General features: G+C 39.8%; 1 protein-coding gene across 13 annotated transcripts in view; it reads left to right on the top strand.

Annotated features, from left to right (window-relative positions):
- Positions 1-21,201, top strand: part of LOC114478755 (receptor-type tyrosine-protein phosphatase mu) — a 229,975-nt gene that overhangs the window by 68,133 nt on the left and 140,641 nt on the right. For all 13 annotated transcript variants that reach the window (XM_028471987.1, XM_028471977.1, XM_028471983.1 and 10 more), the window contains exons 3-6: positions 4,589-4,863; positions 12,792-12,870; positions 14,277-14,392; positions 16,348-16,522. In XM_028471987.1, the coding sequence (XP_028327788.1) occupies positions 4,589-4,863; positions 12,792-12,870; positions 14,277-14,392; positions 16,348-16,522 (645 nt within the window). The remainder of the gene's footprint in view (positions 1-4,588; positions 4,864-12,791; positions 12,871-14,276; positions 14,393-16,347; positions 16,523-21,201) is intronic.

A 21,201-nucleotide genomic window follows, 5' to 3' on the forward strand; every position in this document is an offset into this window, starting at 1 on the left:
AGCCGTGTTATTTTGGTGATAATAGGCTAAAAAACCTTTTTATTGGCCTCATTTTTGGTGCCTCATTATGTATAACACTTGCAGCCAAGAGTACCAAATAACTAGTCATCATGGAGATATGGTCCACGTCCCAGTACTTCCTTCACCGGCTGGTAGTAATGCAACTACAAATTGGATCTGCCATCTCGCTTGGAGCAGGATTTTCCTTCTGTGAATCACTAGAACAGGGGTTGCCCGCACTTTTTCGGCTCACGAGCTACTTCTACCACAGACGGCTCTTCACTATCTACTGTGTAGGGGGGTTATAATTGTAAATAATTCGATTTTAATATTGACACTATTAATGTTATATGAATAATTATTAAATATTTGTATAATATTAAAATACAATAATAATATTCAAATGGTAACACTCAGATTGAAATATATTTTGAAAATGTAAATACAATCAAGAAAAATATTTTGAAAATAAAGATTGTAAAATATACAGAGTAGAAATTCACCACTTTGGGCTTTTGGGTCTTCTTCTACTTATTATTAGAGGTTGAAATTAACATTTTGGTCCACTAGCACCACCTCAAATTGAGGTCAGAAGCAGAATTGTTCGGTTTCATTTCTGGTATGCATGACTTTGCCATTTCCACTCATTTATGAAGACAAAACATCTCTGCGATCGAATGGTTTAGATCACAATCGACACATGTGTCATTCCTGCACTACAATATCTTCTCTCCTGTCTCGTGTAAATAATGTGACTGATCGCAGGCCGTCACTACTCGGTGCGCAACAGAAATTGCAACACCAGCTGCAGGCATGTCTCAAATAAATACATAAAATCTAATAAATATCAACAAATAAAAACCTTATTAGAAATGTGGAGAAAAGCAAAAGGAAAATTTCCAAGAAAGAAGGTTTGAGTTGACAGTTGAAAACCACTGTTGTTACCCACAGTGTACGTGGGTTTCACTCGTGCCTGACCTTTGCCAAGACCTAAAACTTAAAGGTGTTGTCATTCATGTTGTGAATTGTTGGCTAAATAAATGAGGGGGGGATTTATTGAAAGGAAAATCGTATTAAAAGCTATCTGTAAGGTCTCAGTCCCTAGCAACCAAGGCCAGGATTCCACTATTGCCACAGACTGATTGTATGCTCATTGCATGAACAAAAGCGTGCACACATCCTTATATCTTGGCAGTGGTGACCTAAGCAACAGTTAGTTTCCTTTTCTGTTGGTTGGTTTTGTGCAAAAAAAAAAAAAAAGTCCAGTTCCCAGTAAATGTTGAAAATAGTGGAAATCCATATAAATTAAGAGTATTTGACAAATGTGTTGTGTTGCTGTCACGTCAGTTTGTGCAGTACCTCACAGAAAGGCTTCAGGACCTGAATATGTACCAGGAACCAGGGTTGGGATCAATTACATTTTTCAGTCACAATTATGTCTTCAATTACCCATGTTCAATTATAATTAATTTACGATTACAGTGACCAGCATTTTTTCCAATTACAATTAAATAAGAATAATGTTTTTATCCTCAGGAAGTCAATTACAATTATGTTCTAAATTACTCGATTTCAATTACTGATCACAATTAGCCTGAAATAAATAACCTATTAAAAATAAACCTTCCTCTTGTGTTAGCTCTCTGTTAGCATCTCTTATGATAACGGGTCTTAAATCAGCTGCGAAATACACTAAAAACCAAATATCTATTGTCTAATTTCTTTCCTCGTTATTGATTGCCATGTTAGGCTTCCTCATCAATGAAAATATAGGTTTTAATATTTTTGGTGTCAGTATAGCCCTCAATTACATTTTTTTAATGGTAAAATCTCAGAAGGCTTGATATGAAACATATTTTCCCAGTTTTGCGTTAAATCATAATTGACAATTTTTATGGAATTGTCATGGCAATTCCAATTAAAAAGTCAACTAGAACTGCAAGCAGTTATTAAAGGGGGCCAAGCCTTCCCGCGCGACTCAGGCAATGGAAGTACATCACAAAGAATGACGGGCTTGGGGTGAGCGTCAGGACACAAGCCAACGTGCCATTTGCAGTGAACACGTGAATATGAAGTTTTGGAAGATGTGATTTAAAATGTGAAAGTTACAGGCCAACATGCGTTTTCACCCATTATAGCGTCACCTAGTGGCGCACATTTTGGTATGGGTGATCTGTGTGCTCTTCTATAGTTACCCTGTTGATTTCTCAGCCCTCAACATAATACTTCAGCTGAAATAAAGGTTTGTTTATTTATATGTTATGTTGTAATAAGCCACTCCCACTTTGACCAATCGCGATTAACTTCAAGATATGTCCTCAGGAGCGACCCAAGGTCATACCCACTAAGTTTGGTAAAAATCGGTCGTGCCATTTAATAAATATACATTTCCCATATTTTGGCCCCCTAGTGGCGTAAATTATTAAAATTTTGCTCATACTCTCACAGTCACATGCCAACCACGGATCTCAGATTTGGTGTTGTTAGCATTTATTTTGAGCGAGACATGCACCAGTTTGAGTTTTTATAGCTAGATAGAAAACTTTACTTGTTAATAATGTGCGCATATTTTGCCCGAACAAAATTCTTTGCTGAACTTTAAATCAGGTCCAACTGAAGACTCTACGTGTCAAGTTTCACTCTGATTGGACAAAACCCCAAGGAGGAGTTAAAAAAAGTAGGTTTTCCAGTTTTTGCGTTTTGCTCTAACAAAAGTCTAGGTGGAAATGGGCGGGGCCTAGCCCGGGTGATTCAGTCATATGCTTACATATGCGGTCCCCAGGCCCCGCGGGCTTGGCCCCCTAATTATCTAACCTGAATTACAATTTAATTACAGCAGCAACAGATTTTTAAAATTACAATTATAATTGCGCCATATTTGTACTTAATTATCAATGACGCGATTACTATTATAATTGACCCTAACCCTGCCAGGACCAATAGCTAGGTGTGTCTAAAGTAGTGGTCGGTGATTGTATTGAACACAGGCCGTACCTGACAGTCTGCGTGTTCTTAGGTCAACACGCCGCTCCTCCGCTCCGTCTCTTCCTGTTTCATTGTGTAAACATGACACGACCTCCTCTCATTATCTGAAGCTGGAGACAGATGGAATTGGTGAGCGTTACAAGAGCAGCACAACAAGACAAGTGGGCAAGCTCTGCGCATTGATGCAACAAATAGGGCTTTGTCGGAGGCTGTTTGTCTGACACACTCGGGGACCGAGCTTGCTAATTTAGATGATGTCATTCCCCGATTTCAGCAGCGTATCTGGGAAATTCGCCACATTTAAAATGCATTTCACTCTCAGCGTTTCCTTGCCACTTGCTTACAGGTTGTTTGTGTTACCAATGAGTAAAAAGTGTCTTCCAATCTCCACCGAAAAGGAAAAAAGTGTGTCGACATAAACTCAAAGTCCTGTTGGCTGCATTTCAATTGAAGCTGCGGATTTGTGCCATCTCATATACCCGAGCCAAGCCAAATAAGATGATGACAAATAGAAGATGATCTGCATCTCCTTGAAAGTTTGCCAGTACAATATTTCTCACTTGTGCTTTATTGGCAAAAGGTTAAGGAATTAGATTAACCTTTAGCATCAGACCAAAGTGATAAAATATAAATGGGGCTTTCCTGGCAAATAGATTTTAGCTCATTGATTTCTCATCTTTTCTCTTTCTCTCTGTCATTGAGGAGAAATACTTTCCTTATACAGGCTGCAGTCTACAATTAGGGTTTCTGCGACTTTGTATTTTGATAAATGACAATATCAGAATGTTCCTCTCGCTTCTAAATTAAGGAGCATTTTCTCATTAAAGTTCGCCACTAATTGGAAAGCTCTCAGAACGGCCGTTCTCCGTTAATTTGTTAGCCTTTCTTTTTCATTAAAACTTTCCAAACTTTGATTGAAAATATGCAGCAGTGTCACGACAGACGTGCAGGAACAAGACCACATTCATTTTTTAACAGACCTATAATTATTCTCCCATACTAGCTACAAAGAAACGACTCTCTTCTGCTCTGATGCTTGGCGGAAGTCTCTTGTTGCACATAAATGTCTCAACAATTGCACACATGATTATTCCTTATCCTTTGTCGTTTTTACACCCAGTGTGGAAATGTAGTATAAAACGCAACATTTGAGCTTTGCACTGACATTGAATGTTACATTTATAAACTGTTAGCCAATACTAAAAAAGTCAAAATGTTTTCTTCCTTAAAACATCAATTACGTTCTGCCATGAAGATGCGGCACAGCTGTATCCAGCCTCATCCTGCGTTTAGCACGTCTTTGGTTTGTGTTGCATTCAGACTTCAGTCAAACTGCACCGCTGAGAGACGCCTTTTAACACATTCTTGGTTTGCCAACATCCTGCATGTTTGCAGCATTCATACCTCTACAAAGAGACTGTACTAACACACGGGGGGTTGTATTAATAGGCTCCGATACGAGTAAAAAAAGGACTTTCTTTTACTTTAAAGTTTGTTTTGTGGTAATCATGAATCCCATTCTCACTGTTTTATTTGTTGGACTAGATCATGTGTATTTTGATAACCTGTTGATGTTCGTATTCCTTCATTTTCACTGTTCCAGGGTCTGCCTTTGTTATGGTGAACACGTCGGGCCGCTTTGCAGGGCAGAAGGCTTTACTGCTGACACCCCAACTGAGGGAGAATGACACCCATTGCGTTATCTTCAACTATTACATTGGAGGCCGAGACAACAGCCACCCTGGTCACCTGAACGTGTATATCAAAGAAAACAACAGTCCTATGGGGATGCCCATCTGGAACGTGTCGGGTCCAGCTACTCGTTCCTGGGGACAGGTGGAGCTGGCCATTAGCACCTACTGGCCTAACTTCTATCAGGTGAGGAAATACATTGCATTCAAGCCACAACTTTGTAAAAAGTGAAAAACCAAGGTTGGTCATGGTGCATGGACTGGCAGAGGCCGGTGTCATTAAAAAATCCTAAACTAATTAAGCAGAGAAAAACCATTTATGACCATTTAGAAATTTGACAGAACAATTGAAAAAAGAATTTTTTTGGATACAGTAATTGCTACTTAAAGGCACAGTGCGCAACTGTCAGATCCCTCTCTCCCCCTCCCTCTCCGCTGCTCTCTTGCCCTGCCTCCAAAATTTCCAAAGTCCCTCCCTCAAGCTAACGTTAGTCCAACAGCACTATCACAGTAATATAACATGCTCTGTTAAAAACATATCACTGCAGCGCTTCTCTCTCTCAATGTGCACACACCTCAGCAGCAGCAGCAACAACAGTGTCACTTACAGCAGCTCACACGGACGCTGCTTTGCGCACACGAACAACACATGCACTACAGATTTCTAGTGTAACAATTACAAATCAAACATAATGTAAATCAAGCAGCAGTAATTACCTTTCAAGCAGAAAAGTCGCTAATTCCATCTTCTACTCCTCCAGACCATACACTGTAAAAAAGACGGCGCCCCAGCCCCGGGAAAGGGGCAGGGCCTGTGAGCAACAGTTGTCAGACAGTCCATCAAACACAATCCTGGCTCTGATTGGTTCTTTTTGCTCGGTCGCAGTGCATTCTGGCAATCTGCCAAAGGCTGCAGGAGCAGCAGGGGGGACTCAATCAGCCTGTTTTTTTTCACACAAACTACTAGTTTGATGTAAAGCTGTCCTTACATAGTGACAGCTTTAGCAAATATGACAAAAAGACACTTTTATAAGAGTTGCAGACTGCACCTTTAATTATATTTAGTTATCAAGGAAAATGACAAAATTTGGGTAAATTTTACATTAACCTGGATTTGGATTGCCCGATAATTTGCTTTGTACAACAATGCTTTTCACTGTTGTGATTTTAAAGTCAATATTAACAAAAAATGAGGATTATTGATTCAAGATTTTGGCATTAACCACATGGTACATTCACTTTGTGTTTAAGTTTTATACTTGCAGTTTTATGGGTCACCATGAGTAACAATGGTCACGCTAGGAGTGATGTTCTGGCAGCGTGATATCGTCATCCATTGTGCTTGACATTTGACGACTGTCAAATGCCTGAAAATATGTTAAAATATCTGAAATATCAGTGTTTCAACTGATCAAATTCTAACAAAAAACAAATTAAAGGTATTAGCCAGCTGTGGAAAAACAAGAATAGCATAGTAAACCAAAAGCTTCTGCAATATTGTACTAAAATACCTTACGTTACTATTTTGAGTTAGACACAGCTGATAATGTGAGTAATATTTACTACTCAGTTTAATATAATCCATTTTTCCGGTAGTTTTTTTTTTTTCAGTGTGTATGTAACTCTGCATGTAGCGCATACCTCAAGTATATCAAGTTTTAGATTTGAAAATAAGGGACATTTTCAGGTGCCCGCTACGATCCGTCCCACCCGCCCAACCAAGCTCCAGTATCCTTTATTTTAGATTTCTTGCACACCTGTCTTAAAATATAGACACTTGTACAATTATGTCATTAGAATCTGGTGGCCGACCTTTGTAGATGATGAAATGCTGTGAACATTCCTACGAGGACTGGGTGATATGGACCAAAACTCATATCTCAAGATATTTTCTCAAAATAGCGATATACGATATAAATCTCGATCATTTTATTTCAAATGAAGTCTGACCAGAAAGACAATTCTGGGTTGAATTTGCTCATGCAAAATGTTACACAGGCTCATTTATTAACAAACAGCTGCACAATATGTGCTACTTTGGGCTTTTGCACCTGTAAGGGACAGCACGTGTGGGTGAGTTCTGTAGTGTAGCTTGCTATGGGGAAGGTCTGGGTTAGGACGCACTCAGAAATCCATCTAACTGAGCTTTACATGCTGTTCTGAGAAATAAAAGCAGCAACTCCAAAAACTAGTGTTTTGATACAAAATAAGCGATTTTATATATATATATATACATTTTTTTTGGGGGATGTATGCAATATTGTAGTTTTCTGTACTCGATACGTCTTGAATCTCGATTTATCGCCCAGCCCTAATTCCTAAATTATAAAACAGCCTAAATAAAAACATAAATGTGTATATGATGCACATGTGTTTATTTACTATACTTACAGTTTATATAGAAGTCGACACATTGCATATTTACTGTTTATTTCACATTGCGTGTCTTTAAGTTAGACATTAACATTTTATTTTCATTACATATATTCTTATAATTTCTCATGCTCACTCATGTGGTTCTCTGGTTTTCACCAATGACTTATTAGACACATTTATTACAGACTTTACATCCTTTAACACTTTTTTAAAGCAGTGTATATTTGTGGAGCTTGTGATTGACTGATTTTTCATGCTGACTTACGTTGTTCCTTCCGTTGTGGTAGACGTTAAAATCTCAGTTATTAATCTAACAGAACGTGTAACTGTGTCACATCCTGATGGTCTTTAGGAAGATAAACCCTCTGTCACATTTTACAACGTATTTACACCAGTTCTTTGTTTTTTTGACGGAACATCTTCATTCATCATCTCTGTTCTGAGTTGTTTCCGGGTTTGTTGCCGCTGTCAGCACTAATCTCTCAAGAACTGCCACTCAGGCCATTTCAGGTGGAAGTTCTCGCGAGGCTAGTGACGGCGTTCAGTTTAGTAAGACATCTTTGAATTATTACTAAGTAAAATACAGGATATTTACGGGAAAATACTAATATGGGGCGATGGCGGGAAAGAGGGGTAAAATACGGGAGTTTCCCGGCCAAAACGGGATACTTGACAGGTATTAGGTAGCGGCTCCGTGCAGCCATGCACTGCAGAAGTGAGTAAAATGCCTCTTCCTTAGCTCTGAAAGGTATAACTGATATTTGTTTAACCAAATGAGATATTTTTTCTTGATTTCAACTGCTCATATGTATTCTAACCCAAAGATCACAATAATTGCTATTTTTTGTGTGTAAAATGTGTGTAATTTAGTAAACTGTTTGGCTCAGATTAGTTTGCAGAGGTTTTTTAATTAAAAAAAAAAACAAAAAAAAACAAAAAAAAAAAAAAAACATCTGATTATTGATTTGTGTGGTCAGCTCAGTCTCCCGAGTAATGCTCTCTTTCCCTCCATCTCCTTCGTCATTTCTAAAAAAACTCATTTTCACTTACCAATGCACAGAGCTGCTGGTCAGGGCAAAGTGATTTCACACTCGTCTGACTATTAGTCTTCGCTAGGTTTGTTCCACGAGACCACCAAATGTTAATTGATGCAGAGCGACCCCCTCACCTCCCGATGGGAGACGGTCTTTTGGTGGATTATTTCATTATAAGTTTGCAGAGTTAGACCTCTGTGGGAGTTTTGGGGGGGGGCGGTCAACCATCATAGCCACATGGATACATTTGATAACAAGGGACACTGCTGAGCTCCTCTGCCGTGTTGTTGGTTTAATGAGACGCAGGTTGACAAAAGAAGGAACCGAGAGCAAAGGAGCAACACACAATGTGCTACAGTTATAAGAATAGTCCCTGGTCTGGTTTGACAGCATGGTGACCTCCTGGAGACACAATCATGCCAACCTTTTTTGGTCAAATGGTTTCAGTTTGTAAGCACTGGATGTAGAAGAGTGTCTTGTTTACATGGTTACTTCACCCAATATCATCCTTTAAACAGTATATCCTGCAGATTTCAGTATATGGACATTTGCCGATCTTGTTGCATTAGCTCTGGTGGCACACTAGCGGTGCGTATTATATGATCATTTTGCTAGACCATCCATATTCCCACCCACTTGCTCCTTTCTAGGGTAAATGGTAGATGGACTTGATTCATATAGCACTTTCTAACCACCGAGGTAGTCCTGATAATCAGCTTCACAGTATCAGCTCATTCACCCATTCACACACCAATGGGACAGAGCTACCATGCAAGGTGCTAATTTACCATTGGGAGCAATTTAGGGTTCAGTGTCTGGCCCACGGACACTACGACATATACAGTAGTGATGTGTAGCACTTGGATCGAACCCCTCCTGAGCCACGGTCATGGGGGTCTGCTGGTGCTCATCTCCAGCTGTCATCAGACGCTAGGCGGGGGTACACTCTGGACTGGGCGTCAGTCCATTGCAGTATTTTGTTAGTCTGTACTGGCTAATGTAGCACTGTCTTAACCTGCAAGGCATTTCAAGTTTCATTTAAAGCAAGAAACAAGACCATAATAATGGAAACTTAAGAAAAAAATCCTTCTCACATGAGAGATATATAAGATGTTTATGCATAGGACTCCAAACCCAAATCCTCAACATATAAAAAGATGCCTAGGTGAGACCAAGGTGATATTTGATCCCATGACCCTTGAGTTACAACATCCTTATGTAATCTCTAGCCAAGGGGTCACCAACCTTTCCGAAACTGCAAGCTACATTAAAAGTACTGAGTAATCCAAAGGGCTACTACTTTGATTTACACTTCTACTAAGATATTAAGATTTGGCTTTAATTAGAGGACAAGATAATGAAGGAACACCAAGAAAGGTTTAAGTGTTTTAATACATTTCAGAAGGGATCATCATGTTCTATTTCAATAGCCACAAACAATGTTTTCACCAATCGTAAAACATATAACTTGTTTGTACAATTCAACTTTTGGTCATTTAAAACAGCATTGTTTCCACAATCCAAACACCAAGTTAGCAACATCTTAACCACGATTTTTGCAACAATTTAACACTTCGTTTTTGTAAAAAATAAACATTTAAAGATGGTTAATTTAATACAAAAACGTATCAAGTCCAGCAGTATTTTACTCTATTAAAATTCTGATGACATCTGTCATTTTTATTTGTTTTTGTGAGTTTAAAACCTGGTAAGTAAATCATATTTTAGATGGAGCTCATTGGTGACTAGAGCTCCTGAGGGTCCATACGGGCTACCATGTTGATGACCCCTGCTCTAGCCCATCACTGCCCCAGATATTTACCACATGCCCGATGCTGCTCGGCTTCAGAAATCAGACGAGATCGGGCTCTTTTTTTTTTTTTTTTATAATTTTATGGCCATAAGTAATACAGATGTTAATAACTTGTAGTATTCAGGGCTTCCATTAAGAGAAGGACAATGGTATCTGTCATTGTCATAGACTTGTAAACATGATATGTTCTAGTCATAGTTTAGCCAGCCATTTACAGTAAGTTTTGAAAATGTGTTTCTTATGTGCAATACATCTGTATCGAAATTGACATTTGAGTAAGTCTGAGGAAATGAAATAATGACCATGGCAACAATTATAGTCAACAGAAGAGGCATCATTGTTTGAGATTGTCATTAATTAACAGCATGGCACTAATTATAAGTTTCTGTAAATGTAACCCACGCAATTGTCAGAGGGAAGCCACCTGATACTGAAAAATGATATTTTAATTACCACTGGGGCTTTTTGCCGTCACGAATGCTTGAACTTTTTAAAGTTTCTCTTCTGCCAAAACTTTCAACTTCACTGGTCACAGATGACAGATGTGTTCTTTGACCTTTACATTGGAGTGTGTTTGGACAATTCTATTCTCACTTTCTGCATTGAAAAATCCCATGATTAATACTCAGGCACATGAGTGCACCGATAAGAGGGAAAACCTGAAAATGTGCTCATCAGTCTTTATTTTCATACGGGCAGAGCCAATCAATCCTGCTGTAATGCTGCACTTAGCCCAGTCCCGTTGGGATAGCCGGGGTGGCGATGTAGACATTGAACGTTGGGTTCACTCGTCTGTCTCTCTGATAAATGAGAATGGTGAACTTTCCCGTGACATCCACAGCTCTGTCCCATGTGGATATTTTCACTCTGTGGGTCAGGCCCAATTATGCATTGCACCATCATTGATGTTGGAATCAATTATATCACAGCTATTAGGCAGGCTGACTGATGTCTGTAGCACAAACAAAGGATTTCAATTAGAGCGTGGGGGCTAGTTCATTTGACTGGTGGCGATATATAGAGTGGTTGGCCTTTTAATTTCCTTTAAATTAGCCTGTAATGAGGCCATAATGGGCACCCGAGATATTCACTTTCATATTTCACAAGACAAAAAAAAAAAAAAAAAAAGAGCTTTATAATTAGGCACCCTTATCTGAAGGCATCCTTACTCCCAGATGACAATGGTTACCATCTCCGCCTCCACATTCCCAGGCTACAAAAGGAATCTCTGAGTACCATCCGGGCAAACTGAGCAAGACACAAGTTTCTTGGTGACCCCTCTTCTGAAAAATACACATTGTCTGTGATTGGCTCGATCAACCAATGTTATATTTAGAGAGGGATGGCATGTGAAACATGTGTAGTTGTAGTATGTGTGGTGAATAGAGTCAACACCACACCCAGAGTTTAGTGAAGGACTGGAATTCTGTTTCCCTTTATATCTGACTGAAGACCATTTAGTGCATAACTGTGCTGAGACACACCCTCCTGTAGAGCTCAGGGCCATTTGTTATACAGTAGATGTTGCCACTTAAAATAGGGCCATGCCAGGCCCACACTGCACAGTTGTACTTTATTTTAAAATGTATGTTGTCGAGTGACATTAGACACTGAACAACTGTCAAGCATAAAGTTTCTAAAATTGAAGTTTCATTTTTACATCTTAAACTAAATAGCACTAAGCATGTATATTTTTACATTTTTCAAATTTAAAAAAAAAAAAAAAAAAAAAAAGTTAGTGAAGTAACATTTTTTTTTCTAATCTTTTTATCCTATCACTCGCTTATTTTTACTAGTCAACTTTCACAGGCTTTCTGCTCCAAAGTAAAGACAACATATTTGAATAATTTAATACATTTTGCCATATTGGCAACTTTATTCCTAGTTAGAAGGTTGTAGAGAAACAGCTTCAATTACAACCTCGATTTTAAAACTCAATTACTAAAAGAGCATTACAAAGAACTGGCTGATATTTAGTCCGTTTTGTTTAATTGTTGTTCATGTAATACAAATAATTTAAATAAATACATTTCCAAAGATTGATGCACTTTGTATATTTCCATTAATCTATGATTGGCACACTTTAATGTATCAGTTAGACTTGGTTGTTCAGTTCTCTGCTTTGTTCTTCTCCTCTGTATCACTGTGGCTCAGATGGTAGAGGTTCGACCCTTAGACTATCTCTGTCTGTACAGACAGTCCAAGAAACTGACGTAGACACAGAACCCTAAATTACTCCCAATGGTAGCTTAGCACTTTTCAGGGCAGCTTTGGCACCATTGGTATGTAAATGTAATTGTGATTGGGTGAATGTGGCTATGCACATATTAAAACATGTCAAATTACAACAAAAATACACTAAGTTACAAAAAAAACTGTGACAGCAAAACATGCAAAAACCCTTTGTTCTTTCCTCTATTCTTCTTCAAGTTGATCATTATTCTAAATACTGAATGAATGTTGACAATGTGGCCCTCAGATCGAATACAACAACATTTTTGTGGCTTTGGCTGTGATAAAAGCTGCTCATCTCTGTGCTTTAGAAATCCATTTATCCTCTACGCTTCCAAAAGTCCATTTGCCGTTGTTTACTTCTGGTGACAGAGTCATCGTCCATGTTGATATTTTTCAAGCGTTTTTTTGTAAATCAGGACTAATTAAAAGCCAAAGCTAATTTCCTACTTCTATGTCCAAACAACAATCAGTATGTAACATATTGTCGAAATAACATCAGCGGCCTGCAGCAGTGTCATCAGCCGCCGCTTTTCGAAAGTGTAAAGTGCATTAACCAGAGCTAGATGCATCGACAGCATCGACAGTAGCTCTTTGGTGCCATTTTATGACATGTGCCCATTTATCATTGGTGTTATGAGTCTCCTTTCTCCTCCTCAGATTGTGTTTGAAGCCATAACCTCGGGGCAGCGCGGCTTGCTGGCCATCAAAGACATCGTGGTCCAGGGCCACCAGTGCAGTAAGTCCTTTTTTCCCTCCATCATAAAAGAGTGTCATCAAACAGGCATTGTCCTTTCCATGACACCCTCCAGAATACCTGTGTCATTTTCCTCAAGGCCTCTCAGTCAAACAAAAGGCCTTGAAAGATTATTCTGTGCGTGAGCCTCTTGAAGATTTATGACCATACTGTTGACACACTGAAGAGTCCTCGAGTAATATTTTTGGAGGGCCAGTGTAAATCCTTCCTTTGAGAGGTTGGAGGAATATTCAGAAAACAACTACTTTTTCCACTTTTCCCCTCCAAAAGAATGTTCAGTAACATCAACATATGTTCGGAGATCTGCAAGCCTCAGCGAATTTAGGCATAAGTGCTACAGAGTGTACAGAAGGGAATGAACATCCAATCACGTGCATATTTATATTTATTCTGCGTCAGCTGCCGTGGGACCAGAAGAAAGAAGCTTCTCTAATACTCCACTGAATGGTCACATTAGTCCATATGGCGCTGCTTACGTTTATATTTCTTAAATCAGGAGCATATCCCTCTTCACACAGGGTAGGTGGAATCAGTCGCCTACTATATTGGTTTTCCTTTTCTTTTCTGCAATTGATTTACACCTCGCTCCACGTGCTGAGGTATCGAAGTCCCATTGTGAATCGCTAATGATGTGCTAACCATTTAAAGAAGCTGAATTCCCTACAAATTCTATGCCAAAAACAAGATGTGTGGCATATAATCATATTTGGGTAAATCAATGAGTCGTCACAACGTGGTCAGGGTTCAACTATGAGCCGACTCCGAGGCAATTTGGTTTCTTTGAGCGTCGATCGAAGTGATCGCAGATATTACATTTTCTATTTGTAAGATCAGGTAGAATATATTTGCGCATACGTAGGTGTGATTATGCCTCCGGGTGGTCTGCTAATGAGATGAATAGATTTGTCCTTTCGGTATGGACACGGTTGTCGTGACAAAGCTACGAAGGAGATGCAGTTGAAAGGCAAAGCTCCTGAAATATTAAGCAGAAGTGAACATTATGAGGATGAAAGTAATAGAATTGGACTTTGCTGAGTCTTGAGAGAGTTGGATCTGTTTCAACTCAAGGTCGCTCCACAGAATTGCCCCATTTTTCACACAGGATAGCGACACTAATCAGAGATGCTCCTAATACGTTAGTTTTTTGAACATGTAGATAATTAGCAAAAAGGAGACGCTACATTTGATGCAATTAACGTCTTTCATGGGTTCTTTACTTACAACACACTTGTGGCCTTGACTGTCCAAACATGTTGCACAGGTGACTATATTTTGCATGCAAAAACCATATTATAGCATCTAAACTGCATTGAGACCCAAAGTGACTGTAATAGCATTTATTCTGAAAATTGTTCACATCTTTTCTTGTAAACTCTTACTTTTTGCAGTGAACACTCCTCATTTCCTGACTATCAAAGGAGTGGAGGTCAATGCTGGACAAACTGCATCTTTTCACTGCACCGTCAACGGACGCAAGAGGGACAACTTTCGACTTTGGCTTCAGGTGAGCAAATGTAGGCATTGTGTCAGTAAAGTCATTTACTTTGGAATTGTTGAGTACTTGTCAGTATTTATTTGAGAGGTAATGTATTTTGTAGCATTAAACTTTAAATGAAACATTAAAGCTGCGGTTTATGTTTCCATTTAAATGTATATATATATTACGTACCAACTTGTACTCACTAATGTTAATTAATTTGCTGTTTGGTGTCTTACTTAACTATGTGCCACAGAGTCAAAACAGGCACTAAAAAAAAATTCTATACAGTTAAAGGAACACCTTTAAAACTGATATTTGGGGAACTAATTAACAGTATGCTTTATCAGCTGTAGCAAGGTGGTGAAGTGGTTACGAGTAGTAGCTCACAGCAAAAAGGCCCTTTGAGGGTGGAGCACTTTTCAGGGCTCCACCCTTGAAGTGGAGTTTGCATGTTCTCTTTGTTTTGGATTTGTCTGAGTACTCCAGCTTGTTCCCATAGTACACACACACACACACGTTTGTGTCCACACACATGTTTGTGTCCAACTTTCCCTTAGAAACAAATAAATGTGTTGGTGTTATTGTGTGTCCACGTGTAACAGACTGATGTCTTTGTGGACAGCATGTTGTTGTGTCAATGATTTGCTAATGAAATGTTTTTAATGATTACAGTTTGGAATGATAATATGGACGAAGGATGACAACATTTGATATTTGTTAGCTACAGTGCACATGGCTGCAGATGCTAATTAGCTTCAAGAACACAATGATGGTGCAAGTTCTACCTGGAAAAAGGAGAAACAGTAACAGCGACCGTGGCTCAGTGGTAGAGTGGGTCGTCCAGTAACCGAAGGGTTGAAGGTTTGAATCCCACTTTATCCAAGTCATTGTCGTTGTGTCCTTGGGCAAGGCGCTTTACCCACATTGCCTCATGTGAATGGTTATGACTTTTGTGCATGAATGTTGGTGGTGGTCAGAGGGGCCGTAGGGGTGAAATGGCTGCCAGGCTTGTGTCAGTATGCCCAGGGCAGCTTTTGCTAGATTGTAGCTTACCACCACTGGTATGACTGATGTGAGTGACTTGTTTGAATGAATAATAATAATAAAATATTTTTACCTTTTTCAAGAAAGGTTACAGATATTCCAAAGTACACTATGGTTTCATGAGCTGCTGGTGTGCTTTTGCGGTCATGACAAAAGATGCTTTCAATGTCTTATAAGGGTGTTTCCTGACTAGAAAAAGGCATGTTTCAACCCTTGTATTCTCTGGAATTAGTCAAGGCTTTGATTATCGCTGCCTGATTTCAGCCTCAGTCAGAGTTAATTTGATTGTCCTGCTTAGTAAATCAAACTGCCATATTTCCACTTTGTGTTTGTTGTTGAGCTTTCCTCAGCTCAGTGATGTTGGCCTGCAGGAGACAGGGGATTATATTGTTTGAGGTCACCGCAGTATGGTCCTCACCCATATAGATGTTAGCTCTGTGGATACTGTGTACATTATCTGGCACGGCGGTCTTGAATTGACCTTGTTCTGAGCAACCAAGGTAGTGCATCTGGCAGACGTAACCCCGCTGGCTTAGCTGCTAAGCGTACTGACACACGTGTGATCAGTGGGAGCGTGGCGTTCGGTTAAGGTCCTCTGCCAGGTACTCCATCATTTTAACAAACACGTCCTCATTAGCAGAGGAGCTGGAAAACAAACATTAAGTGAAGTCCCCTGATGACAGTAATGAAGAAATATTTCTAATGAACAAATGTCTCCCATCTGCCTGCTGTGAGGGGTGACAGCTGGAGCGACCCATCCTTGTGTGTGTGTGTGTGTGTGTGTGTTCATGGATTTGTGTGATAAATGTGTCGCTCCTAGAATGAAAGGGCATAGATATGAACACAATCTGTGACGCGCACAAGGTAATGCCACTTTGCGTCTGAAACAGGCTCGGTTTGAAGGCGTACTCTGTCTTTGTGTCCATTTCCAACAGGGCATGGGTGGACGTGAGGCCCCAATGAAAACCACTAAACCTTGGAACAACCGACGCTTCATCGGCACTTTTGACGTGGAGAACACAACCAAGGGTGACTCGGGTCGCTACCGCTGCATTGTCCACTCAGACAAAGGGGTTGGAGTGTCTAATTACGGAGAGCTGACCATAAAACGTGAGTAGCAGTTCCATAGCAGAAGTCTCTGTGAAAGAACAACACCGATGCATGAATGACCTCCACACATTCAACAAACTTAGCTGTCCCAAAACAGTCTTTGTTGATTTGTTATCCGAAGCATTTTAATGCCTTACACTGTGAAGGCTGTCCTTGGCAAGCACCGTTGCTACTAAAGGTCACGAAAGCCGAATGGACCCTGGTTTATCGTAACCTTACAGATACTTCACTGCTGCAGCTGTTTGATATGAATTTATGGAGTCGTCCAAAACTAAATCCTGCAAGGCCTTTCTTTCCTGTACAGCCCTGTAGCCAGATAATGGCCTTCTATATTTCTTCGGCTCAATTTTCTCACTGTGCTCTCAATTGAATTTACTGCCCTGTTTTTTCTTTCCCCCTTTTTTTTTTTTTATTGTCTCCAAGCTTTATGTGATTGATAGGTTTAATCCTGCCTGTCCAGATCGAGCTCTGTCAATCATGTGAGAATGGCAGGGCCCAGACACAGCAGACGCACAGGAGTGCAGAGGGAGATAAAGTCTCTCTCCTGCCGGTATATCCATGGATTTCCGTGGTGTACTCAACAAAAATTTACTGACGTACCGGAGGCACTCAGAAACCCAGTCTTGCATTAATTTAAGAGGCACAATCACCCCCAATGTCTTCTACACTCGATGGTTTTGGTGCTCACTGCCTTCAATAAACTGATATACACACCACTGAAATTCAAAATTAGCTTTACAATGAAAACATGAAACACAGGTATTTACTAGTGTTATACATGGATGATATGTATTAATCATCAAACCCATTGCACCTATAGTTTAACACCTCAATGGATGTAACATAAGTCAATGCCATGAAATGAAAAAAAAAAGGCATTTTTATGCGTATAAGTGCCAACACATAAAAGCTCCACTTTTCGTCCCAGTCATAAAACAAAGTGCTTAACCCTCTTTGCGATGTATCATAGTTGTAAATCCTCCTTGGTTATGTATTCCCTGTATCTCGTACCTCATTTTTTTGGAGGAATGACCACGATTCGACTCCGATTACGAGCCTGATTCAGTCGCATTCCCCCGTCATCCTCCACCATTCATTACCATACACTGCCTTTCCCTTCAACACCAGAAGACTGAATGCTTGATTATCCCAGATGATCACTTCTGCCTTTCATGCCAGCGTGCCTTCAGATTTATGTGCCTATGTTGAATGCCTTTTCAGGGTGCGTCCCGATTGGCCCAGTGCAGGCCCTTTTCTCCTGCTCCCCTTTGTGATGAGCTCTCCTGTAGTGCAGCCAGTGGCACTGAAAGAAGGATAATTACTCTCTGACCAAGTACTGGCTCTTTACTCAGCCAGCTTAGAGTCACCTGGAAACCTGCAGCGCACTTGCTGAACTCCAGCATGTATTCAGGGCCACGCCATGGACTGGAGGATGCCGGGGCTGCAGCCTTGTCAGCACTAATGAGAACAGCCACCAAAAATCGAAGGGCCGCACTGTTGAGCGCCTCGTTTTTTCTGCGGCTGTCTCTCCTTGCGTCAGGAGCTGATCAATTTCTTTCTCACAGGAACCCAATTAGGAGAGCACACAAGATAATGAGGACCTCCTGCATTCTAACAAGAGAATCTCAGCGGATGAAATAGACAAATGAACAAAAGGATTTATGAACACTGTTCTGTTGTTAGATTAGTCAAACGCCAGAGTGGCACCTCTCATTATTAGTCTGATTGGTGAATGCTAAACAAGCAGCGATATGCATCTTTCCTTACTTTATTTGTAGTTAACTTCAAATAATAATTAATAATTAATAATTACTAAAAATAAACAAACCTGTACATGTTCAATTATCTGGATCAGTTGTTCTCAAACATTTTTGGCTCAGGTACCCCCTTTTTCCTCTTTCTGAATTCAAGTTCCCCCTTTGTCCGACTACAACATTTTGCTTAGACAATTGTTTAAAAACAACTATAGAGCATAATGAACGAGTGATAACACACATTTTAAAGAGTTTCATTTTGTAAATAAGTAAGAAAGAAACAGTATTTAGTACAGTGGTTCCCACCTTTTTTTGGACGGTGACCCCATTTTGATATCAATAATTTCTGGTGACCCCAAAGACATTTTTGTTTTTCTACAATTAGTTTTTGATCATGTTTGAGCTCAGATATTTCTTCTTTTTTTTTTTTTTTTTTAACTGTATTTTAGTTGAACTAGATTTCTATTTCATAAAGGGAAAGTATAGAAATACAGTTGTTTAAGATTGTGTTGTTTCAATAAAAAATAATAATAATTATGAAAAAAAAATAATACAAAAATCTATTTGAATTTTTCTTAAATTTCAGGCGACCGCATTTAAACTCATGGCAACCCCCGACCCCAAGGTTGAAAAACACTGATTTAGTGGCTCCAGAATAGATTTATTTCTATGGTTTTTATCATTTTCATCTCACACCTGGGGTGGGACCAAGACACACTTTATTTGTTAATCTTCCTCTCTCTCTCTCTCTCTCTCTCTCTCTCTCTCTCTCTCTCTCTCTCTCTCTCTCTCTCTCTCTCTCTCTCTCTCTCTCTCTCTCGCTCTCTCTCTCTCTCTCTCTCTCTCTCTCTCTCTCTCTCTCTCTCTCTCTCTCTCTCTCTCTCTCTCTCTCGCTCTCTCTCTCTCTCGCTCTCCCCCCTTTAGTGCCATCGCTTACCCCAAGTGGTACCACCTGTACCACCATTTGAGGATCACTGATCTAGATCACTAATAAACAAAATAAGGATAAAAAATGTCACTTCTACATCCCTTCATACTCAAGCTTTTATTTTATGGGTGAAAAGACCATAGGTTTTTATTTTAAAGGGGTGGAAATCATTTAGGACAAACATTTTTGAGGCCATAAACGTTTGCTTTTTTCCAAACACAAAAAATGACCAACATGTACTTTGATTAAAAAGCAGCTGATTAAAAGAGATACAGATAGAGAGAGATAAATGTTTTCTTTTCAGTGGTATCAAAACATGTGAGGAGTTTAGGTTTGTTTTTGAGTGTAATTGAGTGTAATATTTTGAAAACTGGTAAAACTAAGCATTCATTATTTTCCTCAGGTTGGTTGCATGCAGCTTTAAGGGCTGATGGTTGGACCCGAGGCCAGACCAGTGCAGAACCACTGTCTAAAAAACCAATCACCTATGGTCATTTATAGTTCTGGCATGCTGGTTCCTCATGTGTTTACGTTTCCTCTAGTCTGTTTTTTGGTTGTCCTGTGTTGCATGTGCAAGCATTAGCATTTGTGCAGTCCCGTTGCTGCATGCGGACAGGTGTTGTGGTTGAAAGGCACAGCTGTTGTTCTGGTCAACATCACGACAACAGCTGCTCGCTGACCCTCGCAAAGCAGTTACCACCGTCATCTCTGACCGTTGTCGCCCATTCCCAGCTTGGCAGAGTTTAGTGTGAAGACACCCTACAAGGATTTAAAACAATGGAAATTAGGTGCTTAACATTCCAAAGGGCCCTCAGGACCTGACTTTATGAAATTAAATACAATTGATTTAGCTCTTATACACAAATTCTCATAGCTGTGGAGAACAGTCGCTAAAATTGGTCTGCACAGCAAATGTTAGGCTGAACGGCGTTCATGTATTAAAATACATGTAAATGGATGCAGAGACAAAGGATTGTGCAGGAACCACTTATTGCCCACTCGTTATAGTGTTAAATGTTATTTATTTTTCATAGTTTGGATCGGAGTCACATGGGCTAATCAGGAGCTGAGCCCACTACTGAGTCAGCAGGCGAAAACTTCGTAAGCCATTTGGTCTGGTGCATCTCATGCTGTTATTTAAGAATGAGTGTGTTAGATAATGTGTTAAACTCCCTCTGTTAACTGATACTTTACTGTCTCTTCTGTGCAAGTAGTATCTGCTGTACTTTTCTTATGCAGATCTTCTGTGAAAAAGAAAATAAATCTAGACAACAAAAGTGTTGCTAAAGCGGCAAGAGAAGTGTTGTTTCTAAAATGTATAGTAAAATAAGACAACTAGCTTCACTACCTAGTAAAAATCTTTCTTTGTTGTGAGTCAGTCAGTCACATCTTAATGTTTTTTTCTAGTTAAAGACCTTACACCTCATATTGAAATGGCTGAACCTCTTTCTGCTTCACCTCCAGCGCCCGTCTGCCTCCACAGACAGCCTGTTGCATACGGTGGCAGACGTAGACCTGGTGGATTAGTGATTCGTTTAGGTGATGTTTTAGGTGATGTTTGACAGCCACTCTGCAAGCTCAGATTAGCACAGTTTAGGGACATCTGACAGAGGGTACCGTGGGGTGACCATCTGCTGGGGAGGAGCCTCTTTTTCACACTCGGACATCTCCGCCTGCTTCACATCTCTCCGGAGACTCCATTCTTTCCGTGACTTGGTGCGAAGCAGCCGGCCGCTTAATGGCATTACTCTGTTACGTGCGTGCTCATTAGAGCTGCTATCCGTGGCTCATGGGACATGGGGACAAATATTCTAGTGCATGACGAGGGGAGATTGTTCAGTAGCTACTTTAACTGGGGGTTATAAGGCTTTTTGCCCACTATATTCATATAAGGGGAAACTCTTTTAACCTCAATATTAAATTATTTTTTTGTTATTATAGCAACTGTTAACTTTATTTCTACATTTTGACTGTTCTGTATTAACTCTTACTCTTTT

The sequence above is a fragment of the Gouania willdenowi genome, chromosome 17, assembly GCF_900634775.1.
Source record: "Gouania willdenowi chromosome 17, fGouWil2.1, whole genome shotgun sequence".
NCBI classification, from domain to species: Eukaryota; Metazoa; Chordata; class Actinopteri; order Blenniiformes; family Gobiesocidae; genus Gouania; species Gouania willdenowi.